Below are 19,005 nucleotides of genomic sequence, written 5' to 3'. Positions count from 1 at the left end.
TAAATAGTTAAAGCAGGAGGGGAAGCCCAGGGAAAAGTCTCAAATTTTTTAATCCAAAACCATTATAAAAATAACTTCGTCTCGGAACATCAACAGGGTGATTTGTATTGTCTTTCTATCTTGATTTAGCTAGAAAATACAGTTAAAATCCCAACAGTGCTTCCCGAATAACTCCATCCTATAATAGAAACAAAAGGACCTTGTTCAAAGAGTTCAGTCTTATGAAAGATTCCACGGAAGAATGAAACTAATATTTCTACAGGGTGTCTTAGTTATGTTTCTATTCTGTGATAAATCCACCACCAAAACCACACTGTGACGGAAAGGTTTTATTTCACATTACTCTTCCAGCAAACAGTCCAACACTGAGGGAAGGCAGGGAAGAACTCAAGCAGATTGACAACCTGGAGAAAAGAACTGAATCAGAGGCCATGGAGGAATGCGGCTATGGGAATGCTCCTCATGGCTGGTTCTATACCACGTGCTCAAATGTGGCACCGCCCACAGTGGGCTGGGCTACGCCGCATCAACCATTACTCAAGAAAATGTCTCCACAGACTTGCTTATGGACTAGTTCAATAGATAAAAAATTTCACTGGAGGCTCTTCTTCCCAGATTGCTTCAGCTGTTGTTAAGTGCGGAAATAACCTAACCAGGTTCTGTGAGATATACATGTTTATCATATCATCTTGCTATTTACATTGTTGAATAATGGCCAGCTCAGTTTGCAATTAGTTGCTAAACAAGACAAGTTGTTTCCTCTGCGAGAATAAATACTGAAGAAGCATAACATACCTGTGAAGCTTGAGGGTCACAGTTCCATAAACAGTCGCAAAACCGAGAAGACGGACCCACCTTAGGAGAATACAACGGAATGTACTTGGCTCAAAGTACAGAATAACGACCTGTGGATGAGACAGAGAGAATCCTTCAGCATCAACTACTGCCCACAAAAGTCAATACATCTCAATTGGGTACTTAATATGAGCTGATTTTGACACAAGCATACATTCACTGAAAGTTTCTTAGATGTTCCCTTAACTCATAATTGAGGCTGAAGAACTACAGGATGACTCCATAGATTACAATGAAAACTATATCCTTAACATATAATTTCAAGTTCTGATCACCTGCTCCCAAGTCTGTAGTATGCAAATTGTCTCTTTTCCTCTTTCTTTCTTCCTCTCTTTCTTTCTCTCTCTCTTTCTCCCTTCCTTTCTTTATTAATTAATTAATTAATTTTTTACATCCCAATCACTGCTCCTCTCCTGCTCCCCCCAACAGGGTCCCTCCTCCATCTCCCTCTCCCTCTCCTCTGAGAGCGTGGTCCCCCTCCCCCTATTGCAGACAAGGGCTTAGCATAACTGTCTCCTGCAAGACTCTACTCAGCAGCTGACTGAAACAATGTAGATACCCACAGTCAAATAGTGGATGGAGCTTGAGATCTCTTATGGAAAAGTTGGTGGGAAGGATTAAAGTCACCCAGGAACTACAGTAAACATCTAAGAGGCTTCAGTGGGGCCACAGAACAAGTTGCCAACTCTATGGAGCAGTCAAAAGACTTGTATAAGACACTCCCCTGCCTTTCATAACTCTGTTGCATAATTTTCAACAAGTTCTTATTGAAAAATTACTCTGACTCTGCCAGAGAGCCTTGGATAGTGTTAAAGGATGAATTATGTTGAAAGTCAGAGACAATCAACAGATGTGAACTTATTATAATTTTATTTTCCTGAAATCAGGGCCATCATAACAGACACTCTGGTGGTGGCCAAAAGCCTGAGTGTTATCTTTGGCTTTTAACATTCTTAACATATCTATTGCAGGCAGCTAAGATTTCCCTCTAGCATTGCACAAATTAAGTCCCTCTCCCTTGTGTCTCCAGAATGACAGAATGAAAAATTGTAATTTTTCCTGGTATTTTTGTAGTAAAACTATTTGAGAAATAAATTAATATTTTAGAGAATAGGGAAAGAGCAAGACAAAAGTCTCAAGAAGACATTTTAAAAACTAAATCTAGGAACATACTCAAGACTGTGTGTTCTGGAAGCCAAGTGATAGCTTTTGACTCTATCCTCTCACTTACACAAAATTTATTGTTAATTTTCCAGTTTAATATTTATATATGTGTGCATGTGTATGGAGAGAGGATATAATTTACACAAAAAGACTTGCCTTTACGATTTACAAGAAAAAGATTTGAACTAAGATAAAAAGATATAAACAGAAAACCAGTTAAAATTTCATAAATTTATACTGTAAATTTAGGCTCATTTATTTTAGAAATATTCTGGCAGTGTGAATTCCTGGGGACATGGAGTTCTGAGTTATGAGATAGCTCCCCACTGAATGGTAAGAGCTGCTGGGAAAGGGTTAGATGACAGTGCCTGGAGCAATGGGTATCCAGTAAATATAGGCTAACGTGAGTAGGAGAGTTATTTTATTTATTCTTTCTTGTAAAGCTCACAGTCATTCATTGCATCATAATTACACCATTGTTTCCACCAATGACTTTCTGTCCCACCAGCCCCTCTTCCTTTTGAGTTTCCGTCTTCATTTTTTGGCTATGTGGCTTTTCTATTTTATTTTAATCTATGAACCAAAAGTACAAATATAGAAGGGCGTGGGTTCTCTGTCCATCCATGTACTTTACAAATAAAAAATGTTTAAAATATTTTCTTAACAATCTATTTAGAGTTTTGTTTTTTAAAGAAAGTGTTATTTTGAAAATAATCTATTTGAAAACCCCAATTAGAGCTCACCATTGTTATATTAATTGATGTATTTAATATTTATTTACTCAGAATGGAATTTAGAAGCCATCAAAGCAAGTTAGATATGGATTTGATCTACAAAGAAGTTATAAATGCACAGAACAGATGTTAAATGTAAATGATAAAAATAATTACATAGTAGTTATTGTCTAGATGCTAAATTGAACATGTTTTACATACTTAGGCTCATTTAATCCTCACAACACTTTTCAACCATGAGGACTTTTGTAGAAGAGAAGTGAGCACAGGGAATTTAAGTAATGTGCCCAGGGTTTCATAGTTGGAAATTTCGGTGACCAGATACACACAAGCATCTGAATGCAGACACTCCGTTCATGTGTATGGGAGCTATGCTGGCAGGTATCTCTAAACTCTTTATTAGCAGGGAAGAGACTGGTGATATTAACCTGTGACCTAAACTGTAAGGAAGATTTAGAGGAAAGGTTTAATGGAATTGAATGTATCTCAGCTAGGAGGGTGGGTATCTGAGTGGGGACCTACGGAGGGACAGGAGTAACTGTGCAGGCTAAAGTACAAACAGGAAGGAGGCAAGTCGGGAGGCAAGGCGGGAGAAGTTGTGGAAAAGTCTAGAGTGTATGGCTAGAGAGCTGAAGAATAGAGAGGCATAGAGGACACAGCTCTGTCTGACACTGGAGTCAGGTGGAGCAAGCACACAGGAATCTTTGAATAACATGGCAAGGAATTCAGAATTATTCCATGAACACCCCACTAAGATTCTTCTGCTGAGATCTGAAATATGTGCTAAGAAACTTATATAGCAACAGACTGTCACAGGATTGGCTGGACTGCAGAGCGGAAAGGTAAGATCCTGATTCAGATTACTGAAGGTAAGATCCTCAGATTTCCTCCTTTCCTTTGTTTAATTCCATGACTTTCCTTGCAGGCCCCAAACAACTGTAGTAATGTTCCTGCTCGCACCACCATCCTGCTGAGGACTTCAGGACTCTCAGACTCTTAGGATAAAATGCAGATCATTTCAGTGACTAGCAAGGGTCAGCACCATGTAATCCCACTCGTCTCTGCTGTGCCATCATGTTGTTTCCAGCAAAGCCTGCAGACCCTTCCCATGTGTGACCTCTTTCAGGTGTTCCTTACAAATTCCCATGCCTCACCTGTACCTGGATTATCTCTGCCTGTCCCTTTTGGTCTTGGCCATAGTAGGCATTCCTGTAAGAGGAAGAGGACTCCCTGTGGAGTATCTCAAGGTCTCTACTTGTTCACCATCCCTCTCCTGTAGCAGGGGTAAGCTATATGTCAGTCATCTTCATCTTTATTCCTGTGACACTGAAATGAATTCCAGAATTCTAGAAAAGCCTCGGCCAGAGTATCTTGAGTGACATAAACCAAATGAAGCTGGGAGTGGGGTGCAGTGCCATTTAATGTATCAATGTTGAGAGACCACGAATTCAGTAAATTTTTAGAGTAGAGGAAAGATGTCTAACTGAAGAAAACACTAAGCACCTCATTATTCCTCCAGGCAAAGGAAAATGAATATCAAAGGCGTATCAAGGATTTAAGCCTGGGTGACAGAGAGGGAAGGTTGTGTTAGGAATGAAGCTGATAAAAGCAGAGGATACATAAGGATGGAGTAAATAATGGGACTTCAACCTAGATGCTTCTCTGTCACATCCTTCAAGACTCAGCTCGGGCTTGGTATCCATGACACTTCCCACTCCTCCCACGCAACAGCAGAGTTTCACCTTATTTGTACATTATTTACTCTTGTTGAGTGCTAAGCTTCCTTCATTCTCTCAACAACTCTGTTTTGAAGTAATTATTTCTGTAACTCGGTTGTTTGACGTGTCTTCCTTGCTGGACAAAATATATACAACAAAGTTTAGCTATCTCATTCAAAATTGCAAGCAATTCCCTGGCACAGAACCTGGCAATAACTGGTAGCAGATGAATCTATTATACATGATATATGTTATGTAAATCACTTATAAATGATATTGAGAAAAGAAAGAAGTGATGGAGAATGAAATGCCTGCTTGTTCAATAACTTGGGAATGAATTGTGTGTAGGACCATTCAGATTAAGAATGTGAGAATTGGTACACTATATAATGAGAAAAACAAACCCCAAATGGGTCTCTAAAGTTTTGTTGCCTTATGACATGTTAAATTTTGCATACTAACTTACAGTTTAACAAAATGATTATGAAATGCACAGCCCTTCCCTATTAATTAATAACATTCAATAACAGACTTCTGTAGGAAAATTAATCCACTAAGCTGAAAGACTTATGAATGATGATTCTACTGACATGAAACAGACATCTGTCATGTTCACGGAGTAAAAATAATGATATTAATGGAACTTCTATGGCTTCAACATCCCCTCCAAAATTCATTTTGAAATTATTGCCACTGTAAAAGGACCAAGAGGTGGGACCTTCAGGAAATCACTAGGCTATGAGAATCTTGTCCTCATGAATGGATTAAGGTCACACGGCAGCTGTGGTGTTGTTTCTAAAATGGGCTCTTGATAAAAGAGTGAGTTTGGCCTTGTTTTTCCTCTGTGCCTTGCCAGTGCTTGCCTTCTATGGTGGTCCTTCCTTAGTGCCTTTCCCAACATCTACCAGACCAAGATGGGTTTTATCTTATTCTCATGGCCACTTGTTCTCATTGAATGCTGGTTCTACTCCCACTGGACACTTGTGCTTCCCAGCATCCAAATCTATGAGCAGAATAATCTTCCCTTATATATAATTGGCCAACCTGTTATAAGAGGAGAAAATGGACTCAGAAATGCTCGTGCTGATCTCTATGCTGTAATCATCCATATTCTGGGTCCAAGTACGCTTTACCATCCTTGCTCCAAAGGAGGATGTCAGGAGACATCTAGGGCAGGCTAAAGGCTAGTGGATGACTTTCCTGTGATGGTCCACCAATTTTTGTATAGACTATGATAGATGAACTCTGAGAGCCAAAGCCTCAAGTGACTTCATGCCAGGATTGATTCTTGAAGCTGATATGCCTTCCTGTCATTATTAAATTGATAACAACTCCTGGGCATTGCCCCACCCTATTGGTCAGATTTCCTGCAGATCAATGAAGATGTACTCTTTGTACTAATGCTATGTACACAAATTGATGATTTCTTAATTCCTAATAGTGATTCCATAAAATTACTAAATTTATACAAGTGATTTTGAAACCTGTGGTGGTTTGAATATGCTTAGCCTAGTAAGTGGCACTATTAGGAGGTGTAACCTTGTTGGAATGAGTGTGGCCTTGTTGGAGTAGGTGTGCTAGTGCAGGTGTGGGATTTGAGACCCTCCTCTTAGGTGCCTGTGAGCTACTCTTCTCCTATCTGCCTTTAGATGAAGATGTAGAACTCTCAGTTCTTCCAGACCTACATCTGCCTGGAGACTGCCGTGTTCCTGCCTTAATGATAGTGGACTGAACCTCTGAACCTATAAGGTAGCCCCAATTAAATGTTGTCTTTTATAAGAGTTGCCTTGGTCATGGTGTCTTTTCATAAAAGTAAAACTCTAACTAAGGTAACTTACACAAGAAAAACTATAATTAGGATTGTGTAAACCTTCATTGTGTCATGGGATATTTGCACTAGGATAGAAAACAGACATGCAACAGATTAACAATCTAGGAAAACATTACTTTTAGGCTATAAAACCATTCTGTTAACTAAAGATCATAAAAGAAAATGAAGGATTTATTGTAGGTGCAGGGGCAGAAGAAAAAATACTGATTGGGTTTATCTATATGAAACTTCAGTACTAATGAGACACTAGGCAGATAATTTCCCTCTTAACTTAGACATAAGAATTACTGTTTTAAACTCTCACTGAACCTGTGGAGCTAGTGACAGAAAATGAATGTTTAGTTAAATAAGTCTTAATGAAAACACATGTAAACATCTCTGTTGTTTCTTCTTGGAATTTATGTTTAAACTTGTGAACTTTTGACAAAAGATGCTTGGAATACCATGTGTACAAGAGCTAGGAACAATGATAACAAGGAAAGAGCAGAGAAGAAGAAAAAGCAGAATATAGCAGAGAGAGCTGTCAGGTTTCTTCTTATCATGAGACAGTTTTTATTTCTTACCAGTAGGGTTTCTTCTTACTAACAAGGAAAGGACTTTTCTTGCCTGTGTGGGTTTCTTTCATTTAGCAATAGAGAGGTAGAACTTATTTTTCAGAATATGAGAGTTCTTTCTTTCTGCACTGCACTGCACTGGCACTTGGCCTTTTGCATATATATATATATATATATATATATATATATGTATGTATATATATAATTATATATATACATATATATTGTGTGTGTGTATATGAGTATAGTTATGTGTGTAAGTATGTAAGTTGAGACAGGTGTGTGGGTCCAACCAGAGTATATATATACATATGTATGTATGAATATGTGTATATGAATGTGCATATGAATGTATGTCTGTTTCTGTGCATACTGCCTATGTAAATGTTTTTCTTTCTGAAGACATGACTTTCTTTTCCTGGTTCACTAAAAATTAATTGCTCTAAGCCTCCCTCTAGCTTGGCCAATGAGAGGTGACGCTTCTGGCCAATAGAGAAAGAAACCTTAGCAATAAATCCTCTACTGATTTCCCCGCTGCTATACAGCATATGTTAATTGCCAGGGAATTATGGAGTAAGAGTTAAGTTTTCCAGCACTTCTTCAAGCATAGCAAATTATGAAGTAAATAATAGGAGAGGCAATGAGTTAAGTTTCCCCAGTGCTTAATGAAACACACCACAGTAAGAAAGATTTAAGTTTTTAGCACAGAACTATTAGAGAGTTAAAAGGCTGGAGATCATCTGTCTTTTGGCCTGTGTCTGACACTGCTTCAACCCATTCCAGGCTGGGCAGGATCCTGGCAGGATGCTGATAACTAATTTGCTCCATGTTATAATAAAAATCACTTTTAGAATCTGAATCCATTGAAAGTTCCTTTATTAGAAGATTTGCTGAAGGCAGAGCTCAAACGTACTACTGCATGGGAATACCGCTCTTTTCCAGCACTAGGGGATAATGAGAACTGTAAAACAGATACATTGAATGTGTGGGGAGCCAGATGGGTGTATCCCACTCCAGCTATTGCATAATCTAAGTACTTATAAAATAAAATAAAATAAAATAAAATAAAATAAAATAAAATAAAAATAAGTTCGGTATAAATGGAGAGAGTATAGAAGTTATAGACAATGTAAAGTAAATTACCCTTTGCTGAGGAGCTTGAGTGAGAGAAATAGGGACATATTTAGGGACAGCATAGAAAGTGTCACACAATCACATTGGTTCCTTCAACACTGTCCTTAGGAAGCTCATACGGTTTTCTTAGAGTTTACTTTCTCCATCATCTTTGAACAAAACCACCTAAGTGTTGAGTGCTGACTGTTATCTGTGAAGGTGTTGGCTCCTAGCCATGTGGATAGTCTTCTAGTTACTTAGAAAAGCTATCAACTGATCTTACTGATGGGACTGGACACTCTGGGCACTGATTTTTACATTTTCATTCTTTTAAAAATTACTACATGATGGAGAAAAACTTATAAGCCTTCCCCTTCCATTTCAGTAAACCTACATAGGCAATTACCCTGTTTCTTCAGTTATGATATTTTTGCATGTGTAATCCTAGGGATTGAACCCAGGGCCTTGAGCATGCAAGGATTCTACACTGAGCTATATCCTTGGCAGTTGGTTATCTGAGACAGAATTTCACTGTGTAGCACTGGTTGGTCTTGAAATTGTTTCATAGCTCAGAATGGCCTGAACTTGACTTTCTGCTGCCTCCTACTTCCTACATGGTAAGATGACAACATGTAATAAGTTTTGACTTTAAGTATGTGGTTTGAAGTCTGTTGGATTGGAATCCTCCTTAGATGCTGAAAACAGCTAATAGTGTGAAAAAGAGAACCAGAAAGAAGAAAAATTCAGTAGGCCTCTCAAAAATTCACAAAAGAAAAAATTTCTTGAATAGAATATTTATTTTTAAAGGATAGTCACAACATTAGAAGCAGAAACACTATTAATGTTGGCTCAGCAGACAAAATGACTAGCATTCTTTGGAGGGATGTTGGTCAGAAGCCAGCAGAGGCCAACAGCCTGCCAGGAGCTCTGGGAGGTAACGGTGTGATGCTCATGTTTTAGGCTGACACTTTGGGGATCTGAACACTCGTGTTAAACAGCAACCCTGGTTTCCTAATTAGCACATCAAATGTCAGTTGCTTCAGTTCAGTGAAACAGGCTGTGAATTAAACTACTTTTATGGGTGAATGAAGTGTTACAAGCTTTAGGATTTCTGTTAGCTGAGATTATGAGGCTAGTTTAGTTTATGAAAACATTATTGGCCAATAGGAGGTATAATGGTCATAAATTTTAAATTAATCATTTAAAGTTTCATTCAAACTCCAAAACATAAAAATGAAAGGAACTCAGTGAAGCGTTACATTTACATGGTGACAGTGCGTGTGGTGGGGAGCATCCTCATGCTCACAGGCCTCAGAGCCCTGGGCTGGGGCTTATTAGTTTGTACTTGGCTGCCATTACTCCAAAATTACAAAAATTAATAAATGGCAGGAATAGAAAATACAGAGATAACTTTAAAATTATAAAATGCATGGATGGTCGCTGTGATAGCACATAAAAGCATCTGTCAAGTCCTTCATAAATCTCCAATATCTCTGAAATCCAAAAAGAAATTATAAACTAAAGATAAAGACAATGGGACCCCAAACCCTTTGTACTGATAGTATTTGCTTTGGTAAGGTGTTTCAAATTAAGAAGTACCATGCAAATCCGAGTGTATATCCGGGCTATACCTTCAGTGCAGTCTAACCATGAGACCCAATGGTTTTACTAAACAAGATAAACATCTTAAAACTCCTAGGTCACATCCAACTCTACTGAAGCATTTTTAACCAGCCAGTGTGGGGATCTTTCGCCTAGCACTTCCCACCCTCATCAGCGCCTACTTTCCCAAGTCATTTGAGGACCAGAGTGACAAAAGACAGAGGCTGCTACAGACCCTTAGCTTGGAAAGAGCATAAAGTCATGTGCTGGAGTGAGTGGTAGAGAGGACAGCCCTCCTTCCTGGGTTGAATTTCTCTCCATAGGGAAAGGCTATTTATGGAAACAGCCCATCCTATCAAACAGAACAAACATACAGACACATGACTTTTTGTCCTGAGCTTTCACAGCCTCAGATTCCAGGTTCAATAAAATTTTTTGGTCAAAATAAATTATGATGCACAGTTTATGAATGACAGTCACAACATCCTTCCCAATCATCTTCTCTCAATATAGGTGAATAGGGAAAAACTTCCTGGAGTTACATTTAGTGGACAAAATAGCCAGCCAACAATATGCCTGAAGTGCTTGATGTGTTACTAGATAAACTTAGAATTTATGTACATGTGTGTCTTTAGATACACATGTATGTATAGAAATTAGAGTATATCTGACTATCATCCTAAATATAACACCCTCATTTTATTCCACAAAACAAGACAAAGGGCATAAACGGTACACAGAGATTATATTTGATTATTTATTCTTCTTAAGAAGTTCACTCAAAGATTATGTATTTCTTAGCAGAAAAGAGACCATCCAAAATCTGCAGCTCAGGGTCGGCTTCCTAAGTTCTCTCTGCATGCTCTTACATGCTAACTGCCAGTTCCTCTGAGAGAAATGCACTCTAGCAAAGAGGACAGGAAATCAAGGATCAAGTTTATAATTAACTTTTTAAATAAGAAAACTTGATAATTGCTATAATGTGAAACTGGGCATTAGCTTAAAATAACTAGTGTGCACCAAGGAAGCATTAGAGACTGGCAAGTTGGCTTAGCCAGTGAAGTCACTCTCTGCCAGCCTTGATAGAATGTGTTCAGTGTCAGGACCCACATGGTGGAAAAGTAAAACAAGTCACATGAGTTGTTCTCTCACCTCCACATTCAAGCAATGGCATGTGTGTCCACCACCTCAAATACTTTAGTTACACACACACACATACACGTTACATACTATATACACACATATACAATACACACAAACACACACATATATACCCATATACACACAAATATACATACACACAGAGAGACACACACACATATACACGCATATATATACATGTACATAAACATATACACTCACACATATATAAGAAAGCACTACTTTTGTGTCAGATTGTTTTGTTACAGTATTCTTTGTCTTATTGGTATTTTGCTAATATATTATGGTTTTAGATTTTATGGTTCTGTGAGTTCTCTCTCTCTACTCTTTCTGTGTGTGAGAGATATCCTTGTTTTTTATTAGTTCTTGCGGCTTATTTGTGTTTGTTATTTACTTGTTTGTTTTTTAAAAGAGAGAAGAATGGATGTGAAGTTGGGGCTGTGGAGGTAGGGAAGAACTGTAGTAGGGCAAAAATGTAACCAGTTTTATAGGACTTTTCTCATCTGGGCTGACACCATCCCCTCCAAGAGCCAAAGATCATATAACAAAAACCCTAATAAGAGATATGAAAAGCCCTTTTTAGTTGTTGGCCAGGGCTGTCCAAGAGACTCTCAAAACATTCAGCTTACTGCCTCCCAGAGATATAAGTTGGTATTCATGAAGACATCATGCACTGTAGTGACATTTTTGAGTCATTTTAATCTGAGTTGTAGGGCTGTGGGGCTGTTTCAGACTAGCCACTGCAGCTGATCATGGTTTGCCCTGTGCTCTAGCAGAAGCATGGTTTTGCCAGCTGCAGGTAATTTCTGCAATTGTGTGAGGTTTGGAATTCTGGGAACTTTTCATAGGGTATATAAAATGAAGAGCCTTGAGACAGAGGTGAAGTTGTAGGTCATTTAGGGAGGTTGGCTGCAGTTTGTTAGTAGTTGTGCTCAACGATGAAATAAAAGGAAAGAAATTAGATTCAGGGATCGCTTTCTCTCTCCTCCCTCTATCCTTCTTTCTCTGCTATCTAGTAATTCTGGGTAGAACAGGGAGAGGAGATAAACGGTGGGAAGAGAAGAACCCACAAGGTAGCAAAAAGTTACAATGCACTTATACACAGGGCACACAGGTCAGTGAGCTGGAACTGACCTCAACACACACTTCTTGATAACTGGCTTTCATAGTGCCAGAAGTCACCAGGCAAGCTTCCAAAGGAGGGAAACCACCAACAGTACTACCCAACCATAATGCCTGTGAGCCCCATCAATGACCAGCATATCACAATAACCCTCAGGGTACAGTAGTAGACTGAGTATCATGACAGTAACCAACAATTCTCTACTCAGACTTAAGTCCCAATCAACAAGTGGGAGGTCATGTCTGGTACTACAAACCTAGCTAACTACTCAGTGCTAAAGGAGAATCTGCTAGCTAGAGGAGAAATCACTAATTTACTAAACCAACATAATTCCTACTAACAATCTATAAACATGTTCCTTATACCCAGAGATAAGTGTAGTTTTCACCCCTCATTGAGAAAAATTCTCTTTGCATGAGACAGAGAGCACTCCAGAAAACTATGACCAGTAAAAATGCAGAGTTGTGGAGCTCAGTGCTCATGGATACCTCTACAAAATACTCTCACAGTGAAGGCTCAGGGAAGAGAAGGGGCAGACAGGTTGTAAGAGCCAGAGGATCAGGGAGTTTACAGTGACATTGTGACTGGTAGTAATGGCATAAGCTACACCCAAGTCTCATCAGCATGACCTCCCAAACATGAGGAGAACAAAGAAGACATGCCAAAGTATATCCAGACAAGCTCATGAAATCTCAATCCTACACAAAGAACTGTGGACAACTGAGGCAGATTAGGAATGAAAAAGGTAGTCCTTTAGTGCTCCAGGACCAAACAGTTATCCCTGAAAACATATGTACAAGTAACATTATATGGCTTGATTGATTTATACTTAGGAATAGATGTGTGTGTGTGTGTGTGTGTGTGTGTGTGTGTGTGTGTGTGTGTGATATATTTAATAACAATTACATGCATGGGGGATAAAGCCATGAACTTGCAGGTGAGTAAGAAGGAATTATGGAAAGGGAAGGGAAGGGAAGGGAAGGGAAGGGAAGGGAAGGGAAGGGATGGGAAGGGAAGGGAAGGGAAGAGAAGGGAAGGGAAGGGGAAAAATGTAATTATAATCTCAAAAATAAAATTAAAAAAGAATACATTGTATACATTTTTCAGTAAGAAAAGAAAGCACTACTTTATAACAATTACTTTATAACAAGTTTTATATAAATTTCACAACAGTTACATGTGAACTGCATGTGTGAATGTATTTCTATACATATCTTACAAGGTCATTGTGTTGACAGTGACACACTGGTCATATTTCTGGTTATGCCTTTATAATCAGTATGAATATGATCAGAGAAAAACTTAAACCAGTGTTGATTGTCAGTGCTCAATAGATTGTAAATAATGTATTTATAGCATGGCATTGTTGAATAAGTGTAAGGCCTCAAGATTTAGGAATAAATGATCTTTTTATGTTCCACATATCAAGACTGAAGTAGATAAACATCTTTTGAGTCTTTAGAAAGAATAGAAATATAGTCACTACAATAGTACAAGTCCTGGGAATGGGTTTGCTTGGGTTGAGGCTTCCATAGGTGGTTGTGCAGTCTGTGCACTATGCAACCAATATGGATGCACATCCATATTCTACTGGAAATTTGAATACCTGGCCAAAGGAATTACCTACCTTAGACTCACCAGAATCATGTTCTCAGAGAACAGTAAAGTAGGTTGAAGAAGGGTGCATTCTGGGAAATAAGCAATATCCTTGCATGTGCCTTGTATCTCTGTCATAAGAGGACTACAAACAATACTTTTGCAACACTTCTGTCTCTGAGAATCACACAGAAAGATCTCATTCAAATGCAATTTGGGCTTCAGCAGACGTGGGATGAGGCAGAAAACTATGTTGCTGCTTGCTTGTTTGTTTTATCTAATGTATTTGCTTCATCTTTCCACTTAATCCTTCCACTAATGGAAACATACCTTTAAATTTCTGAATCCTCTCTTAAAATGAGTCAAAATGTGGTTATCTTTGAGCTACAATATTTATGAGGCATGTGAAAAATATCTCTCTTTGGAAATTTACAGTTCAGGAACAAATGAGCCCTGGATGTGAGCAGAGCTTTTCTGGTTTAGCTTCTGCAGTCTTTATCATGGAGTAAAACAGACATCAGTGCTAAGTACAGAGCTGCTGAAAGACCATTGCAAACCCAGAGACTGAGCACTGCTCTATCCAGAATATAAAACATCTGTAACACACCTCTAAGAGAGCTGTTTGAATTGTGGTTACAATGGCATGCCTGATTTATCATTAAATAAAAATACAACACACACAAGTTAACTATCTCCACGTATCAGAAGAGGTTTAACCAAACAAGAAATATTTTTAAGTTCATTTGCACAGTTAAGCAAATATACAGGCTGGAAGAGCAGAGCTACAGAGTACTGTGGTGGATAAAAGGAAAAACTCCAGTGGTGAACAGCAGTCTAGGCTTCATGACCAGTGAAGCATGACTCCCAAACTAGCCTGGTCTTTGTTTCCTCAGCAACTTAATGAAGGCGCAGTGTTACAGAAGCACGTAATAACCCGCAGGGACCGAGAGCACCCATTTTATAACCAACATACGAGAATCATTCTTGATATGTGCTACATTGTCATTAACAACTAGTTTTTTTACACAGCATAGAACTTCAAATACTAACAGAGAAGAAGACACTGAATCCTTTAGAATGGAGTGGGTGGGAAAAGGGGAAGAAATAGACAGGGCAAACAGACCATGCTTCATTAAAACAGAAGTGCAATCAACATGATAGATAAAGACAGGGAAACAAGCAAAGTACTTTTGCTGCTTGTCCGAGTAGGATCGCTTACCATAAACTGACCAGCTTAAAGAACACGTACGTCTTAACTCAGTCTCATCATCAGCCAGTCAGAATCCAGATCCTGACAGCCTCAGAGTCCTTCATGCATGTGCACTCAAACCTCGCTCATGGCTAGATTTCATCTGAAGGCTCTGGATGGTAACTTCTGAACACATGACATTATTGCTATGTTAAGTTGCCTAGGATAAAGATGTCTCCAACCTTGCTGGCTTTAGCTGGACGCTTCTCTCAGTTCCTTTCCTGGTAGAACCTCCCAACATGACATCTTACTTCTAAAATGTCAGCAAGCTGGAAGTCTCATTTTTGGAAATCCATTGCGAAAGTAATGTTTTATCAATGCATTTAACTGACTGGAAACTGGTATGCCCTGGGTGTCAGACTGGCTTTCAGGTCTCAATCTCCCTGCTCTGTTCTTTTACAATAGGAATGTTTACCCTATGGTAAATTGGAAGTATGTAACTTGTCCTTTCAGGAATCCATGGCTGAGTTTATCTAGAGTCGTAGAGAAGACTTTTAACATGGACTTTTGAGGAACAGTAGAACAATCGAGGCATTAAAAGATCCTGAATACTAACTCTAAATGCATCTTTGCATTATAAGATGGGCATGGGTTTGGGGGTTTGGAGTCAAAGGCTATAAATTGCATTTGGGCTATTTCTCCTGAGGACCACATGTTACAGGTTTCAGTCTCCCTTGGTGCCTGATGGGAGAGGCACTAAGAGACTAGGCTAGTGAGGTCTCTGAGAGTGAGGGCATTGACGGGAATAGTGGGACTTTGGCTGCACTTCTTTCTTTCTTTCAAGTCCAGTGACAAAGTGGGTGCCTTGTTTTTCCACAGGCCCCTGCCATGATGTGCTGCCTGGTCACAGGTCCAAAGTTCCAGAGTCAACCAACCACAGACTGAAACTGCCCAAACTATCAGATCAAATAAACCTCTCATATTTGTAAGTTTCAGATATTTTGATGTAGTGATGGAAAGATAACTGATTGTAAGATTGTTTTCCTCTCTTTACTTTTGGGAATGCAGAGGGGATTAATTTCCACAAGGTCACACAGCTAGTGGACAGCAGAGGTGTATCTTAGACTCAGTCTAAGTGTGGAGCTTTAGTGCCATTTCAACCTACTTTACTACCTCCTGTAACAGATGAAAAATAGAACACAAAATGAGGTGGCCTTCAGTGGAAGCTGGGTGTCTTAGAATTCCCGATGCCTTAGGAGTATGACAAAAGTTGTTCAAAGTAGTGAACAGGGGAGCAGGAAATTATAACACTGTTTATATGGAAAATAGATTTTCAAGAAAACCAAATGAAAAATATACCTAGCGATAAAGAATGCAGTTAATAAATGGGTGAACAATTATTAAAAAACAACTGGGATAATTCATGAAAAGAAACTGTAAAAATGGTATCCCAGATGCTGAACTTTACAGTTGAGAGGTGTACCCACAGTTATAGGAAGACTGAGAATTCAAGTAGCACCTCAGTGCACTTCAACTCTGAACCTCAGAACAATCTATGGTGCATGTTTTTTTTTCTCTCTCTCTCTCTCTCTCTCTCTCTCTCTCTCTCTCTCTCTCTCTCTCTGTGTGTGTGTGTGTGTGTGTGTTTGTGTGTGTGTGTTTGAGAGAGAGAGAGAGAGAGAGAGAGAGAGAGAGAGAGAGAGAGAGAGAGAACACGTGTATGAGTTTATATGCACTATGTACATTCCCAGAAGAGGGCATTGGATCCCCTAGAACTGAAGTTACAGACAGTTTTGAGCCACAAGTTGATGCTGGAAACTAAAGGCAGGTCCTCTACAACAGCAGCAGGAGCTATTAGTTGATGAGTCATCTTTCCAGCCCCTGTAACTGGTTGTAAAACACAAGGGAGTTCAGGAACCTTTGGATTCACTAGTTTTTGAGCGATGAGATCCATCTCTCCCCACTTTATTTCTTAAGGATCCATGGGTGAGTTTTAAGGTTCTAGGTGTTGGAGGCTGCAGGCACTACTTCATAGAAAAGAAGTAAGTCCTGTGGATCGTGCAGAAACAGAGTTCGGAAAGCTGGGGAGGGTGAAGAGAATGAATTACAGAGACACAGCAAGGATTCTATTTCCGTTGAGCTGCCCTGCATACACAATCATTATAAAATATGTAAAGATGTGTGTCCAAGAATATTCACGGAAACAGTGTTTGCAAGAGAAAACATTCTTCACAGATGGAGGACAGATGTAATGGTGTCGTCCTTATTACTGCCACACAATAGAGAACTTAAAATAATTAAGGAGATCTGACTGATCTGTACCTGTGAAAACCCCCTTAAGAGAAGCTGTCAAATGATAACACATTTCAGAGAGCAGCCTGATGGCATGCAGTCTGCCAAAAGAAACATTTGGATGCAGTCAATGAACTACTAAGGCTATTTTGGAGTAGGTGATTGGAGGACTGAAGAGACAAGGAGGGAGAACTGGATGTCTACTCTTAAAATCATATGCTTTAGTAGATTTTATTTTACAATGAGGTTATATCCCCTTTAAATAAAGTAATTTTTAAATGTATGAAAGGGGCCTGGGGAGATGGCTTGGCAAAGAAGGTTCCTATAACTGTCAGGACCTGAGTTCAGTCCCAGTACCTATTAGAAGCTCGGAGTGACAGCACATATCTATCATCCTAGTGCTGGGGAGGCAAAGTCAGCTGAGCCCTGAGGCTTTCTGGATCAGCCAGTCTTGTGAAATCAGCAAGGGTCAGTGAGAGACTATGTCCCAAAGAACAAGATGGAGAACTGTGGGGAAAAATCTGATATTCACCTTTAGCTACTACACAGGCACACACATGGGCACATGCAAGCACTCCCACAGTGCATAATGCATGCTCACTCACAGACAGGCAGACACAGACAGACAGACAGACAGACAGACAGACACACACACACACACACACACACACACACACACACACACACATGAATGGATTTCCAGTTCTTCATTGTTTTATTATGATATCTATCAATATCTAGCTCGTAAAATGACTTATAGATGGTATTTTTAAGGACTTGGGGTCAGAGAACAAAACAGGGAAGTATCAAGTTTAATAGCTATAAAGAGACATTTGGTTCTGGGAATAAGACAGAGAAAATGGCTTCAGAGAAGCTAGAACATCTTAAGAACCACAGACCACAACAGACAAAAGGGCAACAGAATTCATAGAAAAAGAGTCGACCTGTACCATGTAAGAAGGTAGAGAATGAGGAACAAGCACAATATAAAATAAAAGTGTTATATAAAGTAGCAGAAGTTGATTTAAAATCCAGAATGAAATACTCAAAGCCTTTCATCATTAGTGAGCCATTCCTGATCTGTAGACAGACTTGTCCTAGGCAGTGAGTGGCCCAGATGTTTACCTTAGTGTATGGCTCATCTCTTTCACTAGGCTTCAAATATTCCATTCACAGGAGGAAAATAAATAAATAAATAAATAAATAATCTTCTTGTTCACAAATCAATGACTTTTATTAACAATTCTCCTCCCCAATTGGTTGAAAAATTGTAAAACATAAAACAACAGGCTCCATAAAACACAATTTAAATGAAAGCCTAAAGTTGCAACCATCCACATCACACTCAAAACCAAGGCTCAGAATGGCCCTTTAGCTCAAGCCTCCCTGTGTAGGACATCGTCACTGCAAACACAGTGCTCAGAGCTCCGGGAAGAAATACGAAGATGCAGGTGAGCCGGCATATTCAGTCATTTGCTGATTGAACATACTGTAAAAGAAAACTGCATCTGTACCCAGGACGAAACTCAGAAATAAGTCTTACCTTGGATGCAGAAGACCCTGCTTACAGTCCTATCACCACAAATAAAAACCAGAAGACAGTATCTGCACTAAATACTCGAATGCTTCTCTCACAATGTTCTCTAACGTTGAGTACGACAGGTACTCACATCGCACTAGTATAACTACTGCAAGCAACACAGAGGAGGTGGCAGGAGATTGTGTGTCGTTTACAGGCAAAAGCTTGAGTATCTGCAGTAGATTTTGCTGTCTACACCAGTGAGGATTGTACTTCTCAGGAAGCAGGGTGGGACATGAAAAGACCTTAGATTTTGGAGACACAATGGTCTTACCACACACACACAAACACACACACACACAAATACACACAACCTCCTGTGTATTTGTGTGTCTGTGTGTGTGTCTCTGTGTGTATATGTATCCTTAGTCATTTATTCTGCCTTCTTCTCCCTCATCTGGAAACCACAATGGGTGGTCTTCTTTGTATCCTCCTCTACAGGAGAAACAGACATGAGAGCTCTACGCCAACTAAAGTGGTACAATATCTTCCCA

The 19,005-nt window shown here is 39.3% G+C and overlaps 1 protein-coding gene across 1 annotated transcript in view; it reads right to left on the bottom strand.

Moving 5' to 3' along the window:
- Nucleotides 1-19,005, bottom strand: part of Gpr158 (G protein-coupled receptor 158) — a 342,907-nt gene that overhangs the window by 61,234 nt on the left and 262,668 nt on the right. Inside the window, exon 5 of the mRNA XM_076938807.1 lies at nt 796-905. Within this exon, the coding sequence (XP_076794922.1) occupies nt 796-905 (110 nt within the window). The remainder of the gene's footprint in view (nt 1-795; nt 906-19,005) is intronic.

This window comes from Arvicanthis niloticus, chromosome 8, assembly GCF_011762505.2.
Source record: "Arvicanthis niloticus isolate mArvNil1 chromosome 8, mArvNil1.pat.X, whole genome shotgun sequence".
NCBI lineage: Eukaryota > Metazoa > Chordata > Mammalia > Rodentia > Muridae > Arvicanthis > Arvicanthis niloticus.
This window is presented reverse-complemented; position numbering and strand designations above follow the sequence as displayed.